The 21,941-nt window shown below is 41.1% G+C and overlaps 1 protein-coding gene across 1 annotated transcript; it reads left to right on the forward strand.

The window, feature by feature from the left end:
- The first annotated feature begins 11,350 nt into the window (after positions 1-11,350).
- On the forward strand, positions 11,351-21,251 carry LOC115114886 (diencephalon/mesencephalon homeobox protein 1-A-like). Its single transcript, XM_029643375.2, has 5 exons — positions 11,351-11,575; positions 16,017-16,182; positions 16,478-16,656; positions 17,186-17,570; positions 18,930-21,251. The coding sequence occupies exons 2-5, from the start codon at positions 16,029-16,031 to the stop codon at positions 19,352-19,354; spliced, it is 1,143 nt and encodes a 380-aa protein (XP_029499235.1). The 5' UTR covers positions 11,351-11,575; positions 16,017-16,028; the 3' UTR covers positions 19,355-21,251.
- The last annotated feature ends 690 nt before the right edge of the window (positions 21,252-21,941 follow it).

Genomic DNA, 21,941 nt, shown 5'->3' on the forward strand with positions numbered 1-21,941 from the left:
ATATATATATATATATATATATATATATATTTTATTTTAGTTAGTCACAAACGCTCTAGATGACATGTAAACAGCCTAGTTAACCAGCCCTGCTAGAGGGAGTAAAATGGTCAGAGTGAGGTGTTCTTTCATTTATGTCTGGAAGTAGCTAGCAAGCAAGCTAGCCAACTTTAGCCAGTTAGCTTGTGTTCTTGTTTGCAGGCAAGCTGCAGAAGGACGAGTAGGCTACAATTCCCCGTCGTTTATCAGTGCAATTTTGACGGCCAACTAGCTGAGAGGGTTTATCTAATGTTCCTTCGTTAGCTCATCTGGCTCTGGCTAGCATTTGTTGTTGATCTGGCTGTTGTTGATGTGCATAACTGAGGGAGAGAGAGCCTACCTTTTCATGGTTGTTTGATCAATAGGAATGAAAAGTTCCCAAATGTAAGAGGACTCCTGTGGTATTGACATAATTGGAGAAATAAATTCAGGTGTATTTTATGGCTTTGGCAAATGTGTTCTAATGATCTAAAGTTGTGCTGTTGCTACTGCCTGTTAACACACAGTCCAGTTCAAAGTGAATGACGGCAGGCCTGTGTGGCATATGGCTTGTTTGCGTAAAGGACTACTGTAGATCTGATTGGCTATTGTGCACCGGTCTGCGTAGACTCCGGTCCTGGAGGAGACAGATGTTTTTTATTAGGTTTTCTTTACCATTAATTGTCCAAATGCACGGCCGCTTTCCCACTCCATATTCCTATATCATTTGCACAAATGCCTTAGTATACGTAATTCCAAAACATTCGAAGAATTTATGAAAACGTGATAATTACCATATCTAAGTGCTCGGCTTGTCAGATTTTTTTTTTCAAAGTGTCATATTCTTCCCAGGGTGGAAATTAACAGATTTTTAAATGATTTCATGTTACTAAAATGCTGTCAATTCCACTATAATGTCACGATCTTCCTCCTCTTCATCTGAAGAGGAGAGAAGGATCAGAGGACCAAAATGCGGCGTGGTATGTGTTCATAGTGAATATTTAATTAAAGAAAGTACTGAACACTGCATACAAAAACAATAACCCAATAACAACCGTGAAGCTACAAATGAGACCTGTGCTGACACAAGCCACTAGCATAGACAATCACCCACAAACAAACAGTGCAACCCAGGCTACCTAAGTATGATTCTCAATCAGAGACAACTAATGACACCTAACTCTGATTGAGAACCATACTAGGCCGAAACATAGAAATACCCAAATCATAGAAAATCAAACATAGACTGCCCACCCCAACTCACGCCCTGACCATACTAAATAATGAATACAAAACAAAGGAAATAAAGGTCAGAACGTGACATATAACCATTATCCTAACCCAAAACTTAACTCTTGTCCTCACCTTAACTTAACCTTTATTCTAAATCTAACCCTAACCGTAACCTTAGCAACCAGTTGCTTATCAACCGATAGTTTGATGATAATATGACCATCTGTAGAGCATCCAAATAAAGTGTGACCGTATGTGATTAAGTGATTAATAAGGGAATACCGGGTAGAAGTTGGGCAGTCATACAATTCTCTGAACATTTCACTCCATTCATCGTGCCCTTGATTTCCACTATATTCATCATGCCCTTGATTTCCACTATATTCATCATGCCTTTGATTTCCACTATATTCATCATGTCCTTGATTTCCACTATATTCGTCATGCCCTTGATTTCCACTATATTCATCATCCCTTTGATTTCCACTATATTCGTCATGCCCTTGATTTCCACTATATTCGTCATGCCCTTGATTTCCACTATATTTGTCATGCTCTTGATTTCCACTATATTCATCATGCCCTTGATTTCCACTATATTCATCATGCCCTTGATTCCCACTATATTCATCATGCCCTTGATTTCCACTATATTCATCATGCCTTTGATTTCCACTATATTCATCATGCCCTTGATTTCCACTATATTCATCATGCCCTTGATTTCCACTATATTTGTCATGCCCTTGATTTACACTATATTCATCATGCCCTTGATTCCCACTATATTCATCATGCCCTTCTTTTCCATTACAAAATTAGGAAATCAGGAAGATATAAATGGTAGTATACCATCAAAAAGCAATACAAGTAGTTAATCTGTCCAGCCATGCAACCATCCAGTTCTCTCTGTAGTGGTGTGAATATGCTCTCTGCGATAGCTCGTCTGAGATTGTGTCAATTAGTGCTTAGCTTAGCGATCTCCCGTTGGTGCCCAATTTGGCCGCTCTTTTCCGACTGTTTAACTCCAAATCAGTAATCGTTCTCTGTAATATCCCCAGTCTCGCTTAATCACCATGCTTTTCTATCCAGGAATCAGCTTGTTTTCCTCTCGGAGGACTGTTATGCTGTGTGTGTGTGTGTGTGTGTGTGTGTGTGTGTGTGTGTGTGGTGTGTGTGTGTGTGTGTGTGTGTGTGTGTGTGTGTGTGTGTGTGTGTGTGTGTGTGTGTGTGTAAGGGGGAGTTTTAATGGCCACAGCTAAATGACTGACATCTTCATGATGCGGGTAATTATCACTGATGTACTCCCAGAGAGAGAGAGACAGAGAGAGAGGAGGGAAGGTGAGGTGAGGAGGGGTTCTCCCCTCTTCACAAGATAATGGACTGGGGAAGCCTCCCCTATTCTGCCCTACACGTGTATCTCACTCATGAATGAACGCACAGACACAGGAGAGGGAAATTGAGAGAGAATTCCACCATCTAGGAATATGAATGTGGGAGACAAAAACATATTTACAAACAGTGGCTTCGTGATAGTAAATAAATCATTCCATAATTCTTCATCATTAGGCTAAAAAAAATGGTCTTGCCAAAAGAAGCCAATATTTTATTTTCATGTTTATTTAAATGTTTAAAGCAGGTGTGTGTATGTGCATACGTGTGCACTGCATAGGTGGTGCATGCACTACGGTAACGACGGAAGGGAGTGATGCTGGGGAGAAATCCATTTGCAATTTAAATGGAAATGTAATGACCCCATGGAGGCAGTGAATAAGCCTGGTAATCAATTGATCATGTCAAGGACAAATAGGTAAACAAACATGCCCATTAGCTCTGCACCTCCTCCTCCTTCCCCGATCTCTGGCGCTGGAGGATCACAAACAAGGGGGGTAATTGTAACAAGGCCCTGCCTCACTTCTAGTGGCTGACAAAACACACACACACAGTCTCTCCCAACTCCCCACTGAGACGGACCTGCCCACCTCTTTATGCAGGCAGTTGGGCCCAGCAAGACTCCTTTGAGAGGCGGTGGAGAGGGATGGCAGAGGAGGGAGTGAGGGGGCTTCAGAGACACTAGAGAACAAGTGAGGAAGGTCCCAGAGCACAGCCGAGTGGAACCAGACCTGCTGCCTGGCCTCACCCAATCTGCCCCCGAAACAGAGGCATCTGGGAGAGAATGAGGTGTGTGTGTGTGTGTGTCTTGGAGTGCCAGTGAACCCATGGGTATTGTTAACTGGTATAGAGGATGGGGTTGGTGCTCAGTAATTGTGGGCAACTGCCATGACGACATATGTCTTTCGGTTTGTTAAGAAGATGGACTCTGGGATTTATTGTGACAATTAATTATTGGACTAAATGTAAAAGTTACGCCCAATTCACATGTTTCACGGTTTTAAAAGGACAGGACAGCACTTGGATCTATTTAAATATTTCCTTAGCACTCCAGAACAAACTTCACTCCAGTCCTCCTCACCTGTCTTAAACAATGAAGCCCAGATTTAGCCCAAATCAAAATATCAAATTTAACACCATTGAAATACACAATTAACTATGAAATGAGTAGTTTAATACACATATTGTCTCCTATTAGTCACAGTTCCTAAGTTCTATTGTCCTCTATATTTCCAGGTTCAGTAAAAACTCTTGGGCCGCTCAATATCTTAACATAATTTCCCCTAATTGGGAAACAGATGAAGACTTTCTCTGACTTGATAGGGTTTTTAATTCATCATTCATTTACCACAAAATGGCCAAAGTCTGCATCTAGGACATGCTCTAGGACAGGGAACTTTAAATCAGGCAACTTTAAATCAGGGTCTGGGCCACAAAAAAATCTGAACTCACCATGAGGGGCCGCAGATTTAGAGTACATTTTTGTGCAATTCTACACATTTTACAATGGGGTGCAGAGACAATGTTGCAGTTTTAAAGCAAGTTTGCTGCAATGCTACACATTTTACCAAGGGGTAGAGAGAACGAATTGTATATTAAATGTCATGCACTACTACTAAACAAACAATCAATGGGATGCAATTGGACTCAACAGATTAAGTTAAGGTTCTGAGGAACTTTCAACCTGTAGCTTTGAGAGTCGGCCCACCGAGTTCCTTATTTTGGGTTCTTGTGCTAAATCTCACTACCTCCAGGTAGCCTTTTTCAGGTACTACATTAATGTCCTACATAATGTAATTTTACAAAGAGCCCACTTCTGAATAGTACCTCAGCCTTTGAGGGCAAGGACATATGGAACAGCATTTGAGAATTATAATAACTTGGATATTGACCTATTTTGGTTGCATTGCCGAGTTCTAAAGGCTAACTATTCTGCTACCACTACACAAGTTCCTTTGGAATGGTGCAAAAACCTTGCAAAACTACAGAGCTAGTCTTTGAAGCTCACCTTAACAGTATCTAACCTGACCACTGTCATAACACACCTGTAACACTGCTACGACACCCTATGACATGGCGGCATATGGCGCAGCTACAACGTCTCTAAACCACAGTGAATGAAACAAGTAACAAAAGCTACACTCCAGAAAATTACAAGACAGTAGGTTAATACAGGATGAGATTCTTTTCACCCGATACAAAGCAAAAAAAAAGCTTTTTGAAAGGGCCATTTGTAAAACAAGGAGTTTAAACCCAGATTATAGACCCACAATAACACAATCCCTTATGTTCAGTCCCGTAATACGCTGTGAAGAAGCAGATTTATACTTATTATGGCGATGCAGACCATCAGGCAGCCTCACTGGGAAACATTTGCTCCCAAAATAGGTATAATCCCTATGTGGGAAGACGTTGTACCTTGATGATCCAAAATGTCTGAAGTATTAGCACTTACCTCCAAGGGGGAAAAGTTGTTAAATCCACCAGTCTATCTGGGTTTGGGTGGTTCATGATGCTATTTTGACACTCCTCAACATCCCCCTAAACATTGGATTGCATTGGATTGGCTTAATTGACTCTAATGGATAAATCGTCCTCGCTACTCACTTCATTAGCTTAGCATTAGCTCTGTTAAAGTGGGAAGAACGCCAAAAGAAGATGATAATTGTCTGAGTGTTAATGACCGCGTCACACAAGGCAACCGTCCAAATGTAACTCTTCTATAAGCGGACGATGCTGCTAAGGACGGCAGCAAATCTCCCAGAGTCAAGTGTATTTTTACCTTGCAAGCTCTCCTCAGATGTATTCCTCAAGATCCTTTCAAACCTGACAGTTCGGCCAAATCAACTGCATGTGAGGTTATAACCAAATGGAGGCACCATGACTACCGGTATTTAGCAGTTGAACAGTTTGAGCACAGGAGACCCAAACAAAACACCTAAGTGGATGTTTTGTCTGTGTGAGAAACGAGTCAAAACAATACTCACATCGCTACATAAAAAAGTTTAATCAAGTACATACAATACACAGCAATGGTCAATATAGCACAACTACTAGTATTGTATATTTTCCATCTGACTTCTTGATAGATTTCCTTTGCTAAATAGTGTTTTTTTAACCTCAAGGGATCTAACTTCCCTGGCTAAATAAAGGTTTAAAAACATAGCCTAAATTCTCAGAGCATAATTATCAGTCCCTTACCTAAATTGCCTCACTATCTAGTGCAGCAGGTAATACCAACTAGGCTACACCCTATCCTCAACAGCCCTCACTAAACCCCTCACCACATGAGTTTCCATTCTCTAACCCAGATTATGGGTTGATATTCCAAAGAGGAGCAGATACAAAGGGATTTGGGAAAGTAAAGACAGATGTTTTAGGCGATCGACAGGGAAGGATTTTACATCAGGGGAGCAGAGGGCTTTGCTGGGAATTGTCATCGCCAGGCAGATTGGCCCCTACCGAACCCATCCCGTTAATTGGGGGAGGAATTTGGGCAAATTAAGGGCACAGCCCTATCTGGCTACCCATATTAGCAGAGTGGGGAAGAGGGCAGACCTAGCATTAATTCCATATACAGGGTGGATATATGGTAGATCAGGGAGCTCATGAGGTAAATTCCTCCACTCTCTGTTATTGGGCTAAAGGTATGTAATAGGACGTGGTCTAATTAGGCCGCCATATGGATACTTAAACCTCTTGCCTAATATCTACTGAGATGTAATAATCGGCTTAAAATCTCTACACTGGTCAGATCACACAGTTTCGATAAGAATCCAATACCATAAACCCTCAGTACTGCAGGTGGGTGCTCAAAATGGCTACATTTCACTGCATTGAATGCCACAAATCAATAGGTCATCTCTCTGGGGATGCTGGTGTCCCCACCCTGTGGCCCACCACCACCACTTCTCCTCCCTGCTGGCCTTTCCATCATAAGCTGCTGATTCAGTACTAATCACCCAGTCAGTAATGAGGTTGAGCCCTGAGCTCTCCAATCATTCCCCGTAATGAGCCCTCTCATCCTACAGGACTAACTGGGAGTATAAAGGCTACAGCCGCTGAAAGGACCCGAACAAGCCATTGTTATACATTGCCTGGATATGCTGACATTTCCAACACTTTTGGTGACGCTGAAGTGAATAGTTCTAATACTTGTCGGCATGCCATTTTTGCTATGACAGTGCACGGGAACCCATTTAATTCAAACTCATAACACCTCACACACTTTGTATCAGAAATAATGTTGACTCAAAATGACATACCCAGGCTGTGAGTACATACTGGACACGTCTTTCTTAACCCTATAGGAGCACTCGGTTGAAGCGTGTAGATACGAACAGCAATATAAAACTGCCCCCCCCCCTGAATGGCTGTACGTGAAGTTGATCATTTTCGAGCAGATTCTCATCTCACTGCCTCTAAAAACTGATTCAGCAACATGCAACCATCTCTCAAGAGAAATGCAAACTGTAAACTACAGAAAGCATGCAAGCTCAATGCTTTTTTTGTGGTTACCAGGGGCAATCTTATAACTGATGACAAAAGCTTGTCAGTAATGGTTAGTTTCTCCAGGAAATTCACTCCTTTGGGTCTGAGCTCCCAGTTCAACCCAAGAGTTGTGTGAGATTTTTTTTTTTATACCCCTCTCAGTTTTTTTCCCCCCTTTCTTTTTTATTTTTTGAAGCGAAGGTGGATTAAGGCAGAGGGGCCTTTGTTTAGATAAAGCGAGGGATTAGGGAGAGATTTGCCCCCATAAAGTTGTGGGCTTGATGGGCCTTTTATCCCTCCATGTCGCTAAAGCTGTGTTGCCTCTGGATTAGGACTATACAATGGGGCCCCTTGTGCTGAGGGATCCGGGCCAGAGAGAGAGAGAGGGAGAAAGGGCGAGAATGGAGAAAGAGAAAAAAGAGAGGATGAGGGAAATAGAAGAGAGAGAGAGAGAGAGAGGAGGAGAAGGGAACGAAAGAGAAAAGGGGGTGAGAGAGAGGGAGAGGAAGAAGTAGAGAAGGGAGATGGAAAGAGAAAGTGGGTTAGAGAAAAAAGTGAGAGAAAAAAGATGAGAGTGCAAAACAAAATGAGAAAAAGAATGGGGTAAAAGGTACAAATTGAAAGAACAGAAAGGGTAGCAAAAGAGGTGAGAAGGATAGAGAGACAAGGGAGAAAAGTGGGGAGGGTGAGGAGAGAGAAGGGGATTGAGTGGAGAGAGAAAAGGGGGAATTATACAGCTTTTAGAGAGAACTGACAGGTTGAAAACTTTTAGAGGGGGGATTTGTTGAGGAGATCCTGAGATCTTGTCACGAATAAAAGGATTTCAGGAGGATTCGGAGGCGTGGCGTTGACAATAAACCAAAAAGTGTCACTGTCCCTTTAACGCAGGTATCTAATTTGGAAAATACGGGAGTAAAAAACGGGTTTAAGCTAATAACGTGTCTAAGAGATGGCTCCTGGCAAATTGCTTTGTTATTCTTGTCAAAAAAAGGTCTCCTGAAAGAAGTCGATTTTAAACTACACATCAAAATGATTAATTGCCCTGGGATGAACAGATGCTGAAATACCCTTGAATGGAGCTGCGGAGGCTAAAGCTGGCTGGATTGCAGACCTAATGTATTCATGAAGTTGCAGAAACATCATTAGGACTATTAATTAGCTATTAGCGAACAGTATTCACTGGAAGTGAGACATGTTTCCCTCTTCTGTTTTTCTCCCAAATCTAAAAAGTAGTCTATTTGAATTTTTATGTAAATAAAATTGAGGTCAGTCATCATATAGACGAATTATTAAGTTCCCACGCGCCATTATCAATGTTTTTTATAGGCTGCCATCCTAACCTAGGTTATTTCAAAATGAACTTCTATATGCTTTCAATTGTCAAAACACATAATATAGAGATCAATGAATAGGCCATATGGAATTATTACTAGACGAATAGGCCTAAAGGCAAATCACATCAAAATGAGAGCTAAAATAACGCGTGACATGCCACCAAAAACCCAGGATAAACCTTGGAGTAGCTCCAGTCCCAGGACCGTGGGGTTATACATCGGAAAGGTGAGGACACTTGGCAGGGCTCGAGAGGTATTCTTAATGGGAAGTTCTTGTGACACTCGGGCCTTTAAACCTTTCAGATGCGCTGGACAGTAGTCGCGCTAAACCCAGCGCAAAGCAGCTTTGGAGAAGAGGCGCTGAGAAGAACTCTTTCTCGCTTTAATTGCTTTAGAAACGGTCCTCACAAAGAGACATTGCCTAGATTTACCTCCCGTTTAAGTTCTTATTTCCATTGGTTCACAAGTTAATCCTCTTTCTTTCTCAGACCTCAAGAAGAAACCGAGTGATAGACGAAGGCGATGGAAACCGGAGAGGGACACGAGTTTGGTTGCGGGGCAGAGAAACAGTATAGCAAAACGTTTTACTGTTGAAATTACTATAGTCTACCATAAACGGAATAGTCTATGCATGGACGGTATAATATCTGCAAATGCAAACACGTTTGATAAAATAAAATATAATTACATAATCATAATCATAATAATCATAACATTACTATTGTGGTGGTTATTATTAGGCACATAATATTAATGTTATTATAACGTTGAAATGACATTCATTGAAATTACATTCATTTCAATCACGCTCATTTAACCAAGTATAGGCTACATAATTTTGTTAACGAAGTGAATAGTTCTGAAGAGAACGAAGTATACAGTCAAAATCTTGTCATAATTCAACCCAAACATAGCCTAATTTAAATAAAAGATTAGGACCAACTTCTAAGCGTGCAACTTGTGCATATGGACCATAAGGAGAAAAATGATACATATACCACCAAATTGAAATCTAGACAATATGTAGCACTATATTATCTAGTGTCTAAAGATTAAAAACTTAAAACTACCTTAACCCTATTTTCTTGGAAAATCGTAATCCTGTTTACTGCACAACAGTGCACCATAATGGTTCCAGTTTCTCCAACTTTTGTATACAAAAAAACGAAGGATTAGGATTCATCCCATGCAAAATCATATTTCTTGTGGTTTAGCTTCAGACTGCAGATATTGACAGCAGTAGGCCCGCTTTCGAATAGAATTGGAATTAACTTTATAACATTATTTAAAGTGAAATCTGTGCGTAATACGTGCGTAATTTCTACACATCTTTGGGTTTCTGTAAAACACCAACTCTCTCTCGCTCTCTCTTTCACAAACACACACACGCACACGCACACACACGCACAAACACACACACACACTTGGACATAAGTGTACGTTTCCCAAAGAAAGTTTCTCCTTCAAAATGTAACAACTTGAATTTCAGAACAGTCTACACATTCAAAGTGCAAACATATTCATGCATTTGAGTGTCATACATATTTAAAACGGGGGGCATTTGTGATATAGAGGGTGAAAATGCAATATTCTTCATTCCATATGATCTTTTGTTTGCAATTCAAATATCTGTGGACGAGAAACATGGCCTGGGATAAAACTCCGGTTAGGGAGTTTCACGCTGCCCTCTTTCCCCAATAATCTTTTACAAAATATGCAAGCTTTACATTAAAAGGCTACTTTGCGCTGCCCTTAATTCCCACCTAAACGGTTTTGCTCTGCGAGAAGAAATCTTCTCTAAAAACCTTTCAAGAAGAGAAGGGCATTATTGTTTTAATCCTCTTACCCGCAGTCATTTTAAGACAGGGGTTTTTGGAGGCTGGAATGGCGTCTTGTCTTCCCTATCCTAGCCCAAATCCTTCAAGGCCGGGAGAGATTGTAAAGGCACTAGCCTGGCATCTATTAGCGATCTCTCTAAAGTCTTTCCACCACGCTCTCTACTCCAATTGCATGAGGAAAGCCGAAAAGCAAATAAAAACTCATCTATAAGGTATTCGGTTCGCCAAAACGCAAAGACTTGCATCCATGCACATCACTAATGTCAAAGTATTCTGAGAAGTAAACATTTAATTGCAAAAAAATAACTCATTCTAAAATGTCTTACGAAAAATAAAATGTAAATATGGATTTTTTTTACATTTATTAAGCTGCAACAAGAATGTCTGTCACTGGTCATTGGGAGAAAGAAAACTGTAGGTACCACATTGAAATAAAAAAAATGCAACATTTTCCATTTATAAATCAATACCATTAATGTTTATACAAGTATTTAAAATATTAGAAAATAAGTATTCAATCTTATTTTATTTAAGTTTAAATATAGTTTAACCGCGTTTTAATTCTGGATATGTCATCCATCTCCCAATTAAGGGCTACACAATATGAAAACAATTGATGTATTCACTGATATCAAAAATCCCTCAAAGGCAAGAAAAATATGAAAGAGAATATTCATCATCTATTACAAACATCTTATATAGGCCTACTTATTTTGTACACTTGTTTTTCAGAATTAAAAGGAGTTGGTATTCTTCTTAGTCCATACATTTACTGAATGTTTATCAATTCAAACACAAATGTAAAAAAAACACAAGTAGACTGACATATGGGAATCTGCAGACATTATATTCTAAAGTTTATGATTTCGAATAGTGTAGGGTCATTGGCCAAGCGCCTGCTACTAGTGGGGGAGAAATAGTCTATTTCTTTGATTGACAGCTTCAAGGACCACTAGAAAGCTTACATGACCTCACAGAGCACGCTTTAAAATCCCTCTTCAGCTCGTGGCCCGGTAGATGGCAGCTTCCTATGTTGAGCGCGAGACGCAGAGGATTCAGTCACGCGGAAAGTAGCAGAGTGCGCGTTTCACATAAGACAGAACTGTGGACTTGCAATCGTTCCTCCAAAATCGCATGAACAGCACGAGAAAGGTGGACATTATAAACAAGGAGACATTGCTATAATAAGAATCCTAAGAAATCACTTTAGAACCGGGATACACTTCAGCATCAGAACATCCAAAGACAACTCGGCTGTGTTGGCGAGAGGTAGGAACTTTGTGGACATCTCTAGGACTGGGTCAAACTTGTAACTTGTTCATACATTGCTGGAAACAACAGTGTTGATACAAATATGGTGACAAAATAATATATTGGTGCACACTCTATGCATACAATATACCTTATCGTAATTGCACAATATTATGTTTTACAAGAAGTCGTCGTTGTGCTAATATCGAGCGAGCATTTACAGCTACAGTAATTATACTTTGGGTGCAGATCCGGCAAGACTCGAAGGAACAAAGTAGAACTGTATTGAATTCGTACAGATTCATGTAAATTTTTGTTGAATTGAAATCTGATGCAGTAAAACTATCCAAAACATTTCTAAGTTACTTAAAAAAAAACATTTTACTAGCAATTGGCTAGGCTATTTCATGGAATGTGAGGTCATGCAAAAATGAATGGGAGTACTTGCAATTTTTTTTATCTTAAAAAACAAAACAAATGAATATGTAGATGTACATTGTTTTGTGGAAGCACTTCAGCGATTTCCAGCTAGGAATCATGAGGCAAGAACTTATTGTGCATGAGGCTTTCATGGCCTTATATTGCTTTCTTTTAATAGCCATAACAGCCACAATTTAGCATCATGTACACTTAGAAAAAAAAGGTTCTGGTTAGAACCAAAATAGGTTATATTGCTTGCTTCATATATGGCACCCCTAAAGGTTCTGTTTAGAACACTCTTGTAGGGTTCTTTGATCAGAACCCCAGGAGGTGTTCTTCACTGAACCAGCATTGGTTACATATAGGGTTCTATATATAACCTTAAGCGGTGCCATATATGAAGCAAGCATATAACCCGTTCTGGTTCTATGCAGAATATAGTTTTTCTAAGACTGTAGGCCTCAATTATCTTTCATCATTCTTAACATTCAAACAAAGTTTATTTTCCACCCATCAGTTCAGATTGAATAAGCCCATGCAATTGTGTCAATATGAAATTGCAATTAAATGCTGGTTTCATCGTAAATGAACGAATAATAATTTGGTTTAGGCTGTTGTTAACCCGTGTCGCCTCCTCCTCACGTGAAATTCGCCAATCAAACACTTGTCTCGCGGCCTTTGACAGTCTGGAATACAAAATATGTCTTACCCCACGGGCAGATTGTCGCTTGCTATACACGAGTCGCCTAGGGCCCAAAAGGGTTTTAAAGTATAAACATTTTCCTAATTTAGTCAGATCATAGAGTTGCACTGTACATGCCAATTTACATAATGCCGTTTTAATAATCGAAGCAATAAGCAGCGCTGCCTGTGGCACTCAAACATACAGCCCGGAGCAAGGATAGGCGTATGAATAGACAACAATGGCAGCTAGACAGAATAAGCAGGCTTGTGTGGTAAATATGGTAGGCCTATCATAAAAGCGTAATGCTTATTATCAATATTAAAAAGGAAACACATGAAAAGCGTGAATGTAAAAATTACAGTATAAGCCTATCCCTAGTTTTCCTCTCTCTCCACGCACGCACACCACGCGCGCACACACGCAAGCTGTTGAACCGCACTGTACGTCCGTCCGTGTCACTGTTGATGATGAATGGAGGGCCTCGCAGTCGAAACCTATTTGCACTTCCATTAGACGGGGAGCCAAATGGGGATCAACATGCATATTTTACCCGCCGAGAAGCCATACATCTCAGCCAAAACGTTGCCCCGGGGCGATGGGATAAGAGGCCGCGAGAGAGGGGAAGGAGGAAAGCGGGCCCCATTCAACTCAAATACTTTGGGGAGCAAAGTAAATGTTTAGCGAAGCACCTTCTGTCCAGGCGAATTAAACTATTCCCTCTTGCCCTGTGATCACATTCATCAGGCACTGCAGTGACTTAATAGGTTGGGAATGGACACTGCGGGCATAATTTACACACCCACAGCTCCCATTTGCACACACAGACTGCTGCGAAATGGTTACCAGCTTCATGGTGCTATGTCTGATATTATTGCTCAAATGATTAGTTGTTGCAAAACCGGTTCAAAATGCAACGGGGAAAGGCAAATTCGTATTGATTTGGATGGAGTGTTTGATTTCAATTATTTAATTAGTAAAACAATTTCCATAGCTCAATGGAGATCTATATTTGAACTCAATCAAATATTGAAATACATTTTGTAATAACACAATGATCAATATTATTCATACTATAATTAGGGTATAACATTATAAAGTAATAATAGAAATATAATCATAACTAATAATAATAATAACAACAACAACAGCAACAGCAACAAATAATCGTTTATTATCAGGCCTATTCAATGTTGCGCAGGTTACAACTATAGCCGACAATTTATGGTCTTACTTTATCATAAATTAACATGATCATCGGATTAACTAATATTGGATTAAGTATTGTGAAGTGAATTAACTTCAAATAAAGGCTTACTTGTGAAACATGTTAGCAATTATATTTAATATTCAATTAAATACATCAATTTGATCCTTATCACAGACTGCATAAAGTGCAGCATCACGGTTTTCAGCATTTAATTATGTGTGGATGAAATTAATTCATGACTTAATTTGAATTACAACAGCTTCTTTAGCTTTGGGGCAAGACTTGAGGCAGTTAATTATGTTGTATAATGTTCTTATGTCAAATGTCAGATTTTTAACATGGGAAATAGACATTTCGAAAACGACAACCTTTTTGAATGACTGGAATACCTCCATTTTCATTCAGCCGAATTACGCATAGACTTATACATTTTTGGTTTATCTTCATCCAAAACATTCATATTAGAAACATTTTGTGCCCTGTAACCAATTGGTGAACTTTCTGAATCGCAGATGCTGAGTGGGCCAATGAACATAGGCCTAAAGGAGCACAGACACCGGTGAAGAACAAACTTTCTAGGCTACATCCCAGGCCTAGCATGTCAAAATGCTATAGTGAGGCAATTTAAGACTAGGAACTCTCTCTAGCTTCCAAGTCCCCAGATGCCTGCCATGCATAGGAAGATTCATTTCTTGGACCTCTCTGTAATAGTCATCACTGCTCGAGCCTCCAAGATATCCCTTCTTGTCAACGATCTCGATACTAATACATATCTAATCGTGTCCTGAAGCGTTTCATTTAAAGCAGGGAAGGACCTAAAAAAAATGGAGGATGAGACAGTTGCCCTCGGAGACCTATATATAAGGCTTTGATTCCTTGTTGTTAAGTTATTCTGTCCAATAAACTCAAGGCTAGAATTTGGGTATTTTGATTAGGCTAATGGTAACTTAATCTAAACCAATTGTCCAACAAATGGTAGTTAAAATGGAATAGAGTGACTGCTAAAATTCATAGGCTAACCAAAGGACATAATTCTAAAGCAAATGTATTGACAGAAGGTATTTCAATAGCCTGTCATAACCGTTCAATATAGTCCTCTGTGCTTTCAGGTTACCATCCTCTGCCCGGAACAAATCGTTTTACAGATCCTGGATCTTAATTTGAGCCAGTTTTCTACAACAGCAAAATAATCCGGCAGCAACAGGAAATGTGAATTATTATGTGATTATAATTCATGGACATTTTTTTAGGGATGGATACATTTTTCGTAACGGAAAATCAAGTCTGAAATGTCAAAGTGGAAATGACAAACTTTAAAAGCCCCTTTAAACCTGAAATACACTACAGGTTTAAGATGGCCTGCATTGCAGGAAAGTTATCTTGCAACAGGGTGATCAAATTAAGATCCTACATCTGTATTTCATTCCGAAAGCATTTGATCAACGCAATGATCTCTCAAAGCATGCAGCGCTTTCAAATGGGATTTGCACTTTTGCTGCGATCACCGGGAAATGAAGTGATTTAATTCATTTATAAGGCATCCGTCACGCTCCATTAAGTGAACGAGTGATAATTACCCCAATTAAAATAATTTTGTATAATTAATGGCTTGAACCAAGCAATAATTGGATGTTAATGGATAACGTCCAGATATTAAAATCTGAGCCATGTCTTCCGTGGCGAAAGGAAATGTATGTGTATCGGATACAAATGACCACCAAGGAGATACACTTTCAAGGGACATACAAGATGATTGGGCCTAGTATATTACAAGCGCCAAACGACATTCACATTTTAACATGAACACATTAAGCCATGGTTTATCAAGGATCAACCAACCAGATAACACGAAAGGTCTGCAACTTTTCACAAGGTGATCAAATGATGAAATACTGTATGCATAAATTGAACGTGCCCCACTGTCTACTCTAGGCCCTAACTACACACAGTATCGAAAATATCATAAAGAGTCAGATCATTTTAGCCAACAGTGCATTTAGACCGTTCATTACGCGCGTATCCAAAATGGGTAGGTTAACTCACACATAAAATGGCATACGAACAGCCCGGACATCAGTCATTAGAGATAAACAAATAAAAACACGCAAGCAAATATTAACATGATTTATGTGTGTGTGTTACCACAGGTAGTGGACATCATGCAGCACTATGGAGTGAACGGCTACTCTCTCCACGCGATGAACTCCCTGAGCGCCATGTACAACCTGCACCAGCAGGCCGCGCAACAGGCGCAGCACGCGCCAGACTACCGACCTTCAGTGCACGCGCTCACCCTAGCTGAGAGACTTGCTGGTAATTGAGTCCAACAAACATACTTTTACACACTTACACACACACACACACACACACACACACACACACACACACACACACACACACACACACACACACACACACACACACACACACACACACACACACACACACACACACACACACACACACACACACACACACACACACACACACACACACACACACCTTTCAATTCATTATAACTTTCTGACATATTTCGCACTGCCCATTCCCCTATCCAATTAATTAAACTTGCCGTGTCTCTTCTCTTCCAACGGCTGCACATTTCAAGACATCATCCTCGAGGCTCGCTACGGGTCCCAGCATCGCAAACAGCGCCGAAGCCGCACCGCGTTCACCGCACAGCAGCTTGAGGCCTTGGAGAAGACTTTCCAGAAGACCCACTACCCCGACGTGGTGATGCGCGAGCGCCTTGCCATGTGCACTAACCTCCCCGAGGCCCGCGTGCAGGTCAGTGGCAGGTCAATTGCAGTTCTAGACCATTTCAACTGGGGGGGCCAAGCTGGGGCCAGTTGTACTGTTAGAGGGGCCAGATACATTAGACCTTATTTGTTGTCATATCGTTTTCTTCACTGCATTGCAGGCATTAGCAGGCAAAAGACCATGTTCATAATCATTCAACAATTTATTTGCATTTTCTGTCTAATAACAGATGTAAAAAAAGAATGTTAGAAAAAAGGGGGTCCAAAATTCAGAATACATAGTACCATAGTCTGAAATACACAATACTATTGGCATATATATAGGAAATATAGGAAATATTTATTAATTGTATCTGATCAATCATAATTCCTGAAGCATCTTTCACATTGGGCAAAAAATGCCAGAAAAATTACTTAGGTCATTTCATTTATTTTCATACAAGTTCTCAAAAGACAAATAGTAAAACACACATAACACACCTTTCTCAAGCACCTTTTTATAATTACCAGGGAGCATGCTTCTAACCGTCTCCCAACCTGGCACATTTTAAAAACAGGTGTGGTTCAAGAACCGCAGGGCCAAGTTCCGCAAGAAACAGCGCAGCCTGCAGAAGGAGCAGCTCCAGAAACAGAAGGAGGCCAACGGAGAGGGAGGTGACAAGGAGGATTCTCCCACCACCATCACTCCAGAGAACCAGCTCCCCCCATCCTCCTCCTCTTCCTCCTTGGCGGTTGAGGGTCCGCCCTGTCCGTTGGTGTCAGAAATTAGCATGGAGTTAAATGTGACCTCGGCAGAACAGTCAGGCTGCGAGTCGGCCACTGAGGACAACGCCACGGATAAGGAGGAGGAGTCTAAGCCACAGAGGGAGGAGCTCAAGAGTGAGAGGGCGATGACGCCAGGCAATGTCTCTCCACCCTGCAAGCGGCTCAGTCCCAAACCTGGTAAGGACAAGGTCTTAAATTATGACTGGCACTTGTGCATCTCTAATATACATAGCTTCACTGGGGGGGGGGGGGGGGGGGGGGCATTAGAAAACAGACAAAGTAAATCAAATTTAGAGGCATCCTTCAGGATAGTCAATTAAGAGTAAACATATGAAATGCTTACATTGTCATACATCTTCAGTTCATTTCAGTCATAGTGGAAAATTAAGAGGAGGCACGACAGCTTTGCTGGTTCTTAGTAAGTTATACATAGGTCTGCCTCCCTGCCTGCCAGAGAAACTTAGTTTAAAGTCCTACACCAGTCTCCTTTTCACCCGATTTAACACCTGATTTACTTAACAAAAGGCATATCTCAATAAGTGGTCCAGGTAACCTCAAGAAATGGCACAAGTGGGGGGCCTTTCCTCTTTTGTTCGCTATTGCTTCTCAAGCAAGGGGGAGGTCGATTACATTACAATGTCACCATCGGACCAACTCCTTAAATTTCCTGCTCCTTGAAGTTTGCAGTTGTGTCTAAAAAAACAACACTATTTTGCCCTTTTGTGTGTGTACTTTACAGCAGGGGTATTCAACGGGGGGTCCGTGGACCCTTAGTGGTCCACTGAGGTACCTACAGGGGGTCCGCAAAAATATATGTAACATTTCAATGTTATGAATATCGCTAGCAACAACAGACGAAACCAATTTTGAAATATACCTACAGTAGAAAAGAGGGGAATATCATCTTTCGAATGATGTCAACTTTGTTTCTCAAACATTGAGCAAATTACACTCATTGGAGCTAATTACACTCACTAGAGTATCTGACATAGGATTTGAAAAAGCACCTGTGAGAACCAGTTGTGGCAAGTGCCACTGGCTGCTGGAAAGCTTTCCTGACTTGGACATACATTTTTGCCAACACATTGTGCTTGTTACGAAGTGTATTCACATTATTTTTTAGTTGTATTGTTTGTCAATTTTTTTTGGTTCTATTTTTTGTATATTGTCATTTAAAATTTGTATGACTGTCCTGTATCAGTGTTGTGTTACTTGTCATGTTTTTTTTTTTTTGTGTGTACCCCAGGAAGAGTAGCTGCTGCTTCTGCAAAATCTACTGGGGATCCACATAAACAAAAAAAAACAAAAAATAAACCATCAAAAAAAAGAGCTGCTATTAGCGAACAAGTGTTTGGAGTTGGGCTAGCACAATTATCGTATAATAATAAGTTTTCCTACATGATGGGGGTCTCTGGTTTGTCTGGTGGGGGTCTCTGGGAAAGAAAAGGTCACTTTTCAACTGGAACAGTTCAATAAAAAATCCCTGGAGGACATCTTTAATGTTCTTGACTCTTATCCGTTTTCTCCTTTACTCAGAATCCCCCATGGTCTCTCCGTCTGTGACGCCCTCGTCCATTGGTGTCAGTGGTGGCATCTCCCAGAGCCACTCGTACTCCTCCTCCCCGCTCAGCCTCTTCCGCCTGCAGGAGCAGTTCCGCCAGCACATGGCTGCCACCAACAACATGGTGCACTACCCTTCCTTCGACATGGGTACCCCCTCCTCCCTGCCCTACCTGGGCATGAACGTCAACATGTCCTCGGCACCTCTGGGCTCCCTGCCCTGCCAGTCATACTACCAGTCCCTGTCCCACCACGCGGCCCAGCAGGTGTGGAACAGTCCCCTGCTCCAGGCCTCTGGAGGCCTCCCCAGCCACAACAGCAAGACCACCAGCATCGAGAACCTCCGGATGCGGGCCAAGCAGCACGCAGCTTCCCTGGGACTGGACACGCTGCCTAACTGAGCCAGAGGATCTGAGTGCGGCCTAGCCGGGGCATCAAGACTATATCCCACTCATCCTATGTCTGTAACCTCCGTAGCCCTATAGGAACCATACCCAGAGGGTTTCGGGACATTGGTAGCCAGAGTTTAGAAAAACAAAATTACATTATCTCACCCTGGACCGAGTTCTCTCCTGCTTCTTGCTTTAACAGTTGCCTAATTTTTGGGCTCCCCACACAGCAGATTGAAACACAACAAAGCAACGCATAAAAAAAAAAAATACTTATTTGACCAACAACACCTGATGAGTTTAGGTTGTCTTTACTCTTATGCTGCTTTTTGATTGTAACACCAGTGTGTACACCCTTATGCTATAGTAAGGAAATTGTGTTTCCGTAGCTAGGGCTGACAGTGAGAACTTTTTAAGTGCAGAATCAACAACCTCTGCATAATCAAAACAGTTGTACCAAGTGAGAGCAGGTCTGCCGGAGCCATGGCCCAGTGAGACACGGGTCACGTAGATGGAAACAGGAAAGTCTGAGCCTTTTGGGTAAAACACTGAGGCAAATCCTGTATGGAAATACACCATTAAAACGGGAAATGGACTCTAAACCTGACATTGTGAACGACCAGGCTATACATCGTGTCTCCACAGCTGAGCGAATACATTTCCTTTAGGACTATTTACCTGTCTAGTGTTGCACTTGGTGAAAAAATACTTTGCTACGTAATGTTTACAGAATAGAGGCACTTTTAAGAGAATTTGAGTCTTCAAGGGGAAAAATAAATCTGTGCCGGCGTTGGTGCCATTGAGAGACTACTTGTACCGTGGGACCATTAACAATTCAATTAGGCCTTGTATGTACATAGCACATTCTAAAAAAGGCAAGCACATACATAAATATAAACTCAAGCCATGTTCTCCTCAATTGCTTAATTAGAAGTGACTAATTTACCAGCTTAATGGCCAGTATTAAACTACTTTGTATGGAGACTGGCTTGGTAATGAGAAAATGATTTCAGTGACTAAATGTGCAACGCTTTTAATTACATTTTGCTCTGGGCAGAGGGGAGGGAAGCATATGCAATTACAAACATGTATACCATTTATGAGTACCTTATATCCAAAGCTCTGAACAAAAAAAAACGGCCACAAAGGTAAGCAAACGATGTGTCTCAACTCAGTGTGTCCTACTGCGTGTCCCCGAAAGAAGACGATACTACACAAGCAGATACACGCCTGGAGAAATGAACCTGCATATTTCATGTTAACACCTATTTTCGCCATCTACCCCTTCTGATGTAACTTGGTAACAACATCCCTACACAAACTGAATAGGGGGTCCTTCAGGGCTGGGGGAGTAGTATACAGAACTTCCTGTTGTACCAGGAAGTTGCTCTCTAAGCGCTTGGAGGAGTGGCCAGTCTTTCAATTCTTGTCAATTATGTGTCTGTGGTTCTCTGTGCTGAGATCCCATCAAGTCCATCCACTCTGACAATGTAACTGATTTCAATATGTAAATTAAGAAGAAGTTTATCTATTAATGTTTACTAGTAAGGCAAATGTAAAGGTTCTCATGTTGTAAATGTATCATAAACCGTCCCGAGTCGGGGATTCCTGTAGTTGTCAGTTGTAACATTGTAATCAATGGGCTCCCGCCATTTCCTTACCGTCTCTTCCCTGGACTACCGATGGTATACCGTCTGGTCGTCTGTGTGTCTCCTCCAGTTGAGTTCCATTGTGGCTGTGATATTTAAAAGTTCTACTGTTTCTCTCCAGCTGTCTCTGTCATACTAATCGGTCCAGTGGTAGATTTAAAATGACGGAGAGTGTAATACATAGGCATTATTATTTTTTATCTTAACAATGTAGGTTCGAACAGTGATGTTGCAAAATAAACCCTCAAATAAAGCAATTCTTGGAGATCTTTATACACGAGGCTTCCTTCAACCTGTTTTGGTTCGCCTATGACAAAGCTAGCCACAGCTAACGATTAGCAAACAGTCTTCTTATTCTACTTTTGATCATAAACGACATATAGTTGCCACTACAACGTTGAGTTTGTAATACAGCAAGAATGTTACATTAGATTGAACAATAAAGTTCAGGGGGGCATAGAAACGGTCAAAGACAGGCTAATATTAATATTGCAATAGGGCAAGACAGAGTGCAGTGTGGATGGGAAATAAACATTTAGAGGACGAGAGAGAATGTGGGAAACAAGGGTGACGGATAACAAGAGAAAAATACAGAAAATATATATACACGGGAGAATGGCAAAATGACACAGAGAGAGAGAGAGAGAGAGAGAGAGAGAAGGTAATCTGGAAGAAATAAAAAGCACGTGGGGGCATAAGCCATCCCCGATGAATAAGCAGCCCATTATCCTGAAGAATGACGGCCCGGGGCGGTGATTATGCTGCTATTGTATCTTAAACAGCGTGGTTTGTCAAAATGCATAAGACCCCCCCCACACACACAAACAATACACGACACACACACAGTCTAGCCTCTGGTAGAGTTCTAGGTTAGGATCACTGCCATCCTCCCCACCACGTTCTCTGCTTTGCCTTGCTTTGCCTGCTAAACTGTAATGCCGAGAGCCTGG

Source organism: Oncorhynchus nerka, linkage group LG9b (genome assembly GCF_034236695.1).
Source record: "Oncorhynchus nerka isolate Pitt River linkage group LG9b, Oner_Uvic_2.0, whole genome shotgun sequence".
Taxonomy (NCBI): Eukaryota; Metazoa; Chordata; class Actinopteri; order Salmoniformes; family Salmonidae; genus Oncorhynchus; species Oncorhynchus nerka.

Excerpts from the sequence above, each read along its gene's own strand:
- LOC115114886 (XM_029643375.2), top strand. The coding sequence starts at position 16,029 with ATGCAGCACTATGGAGTGAACGGCTACTCTCTCCACGCGATGAACTCC. Across the intron at positions 16,657-17,185 it reads TCCCCGAGGCCCGCGTGCAG|GTGTGGTTCAAGAACCGCAG; the intron begins GTCAGTGGCAGG and ends TTTTAAAAACAG. Across the intron at positions 17,571-18,929 it reads GCGGCTCAGTCCCAAACCTG|AATCCCCCATGGTCTCTCCG; the intron begins GTAAGGACAAGG and ends TCCTTTACTCAG.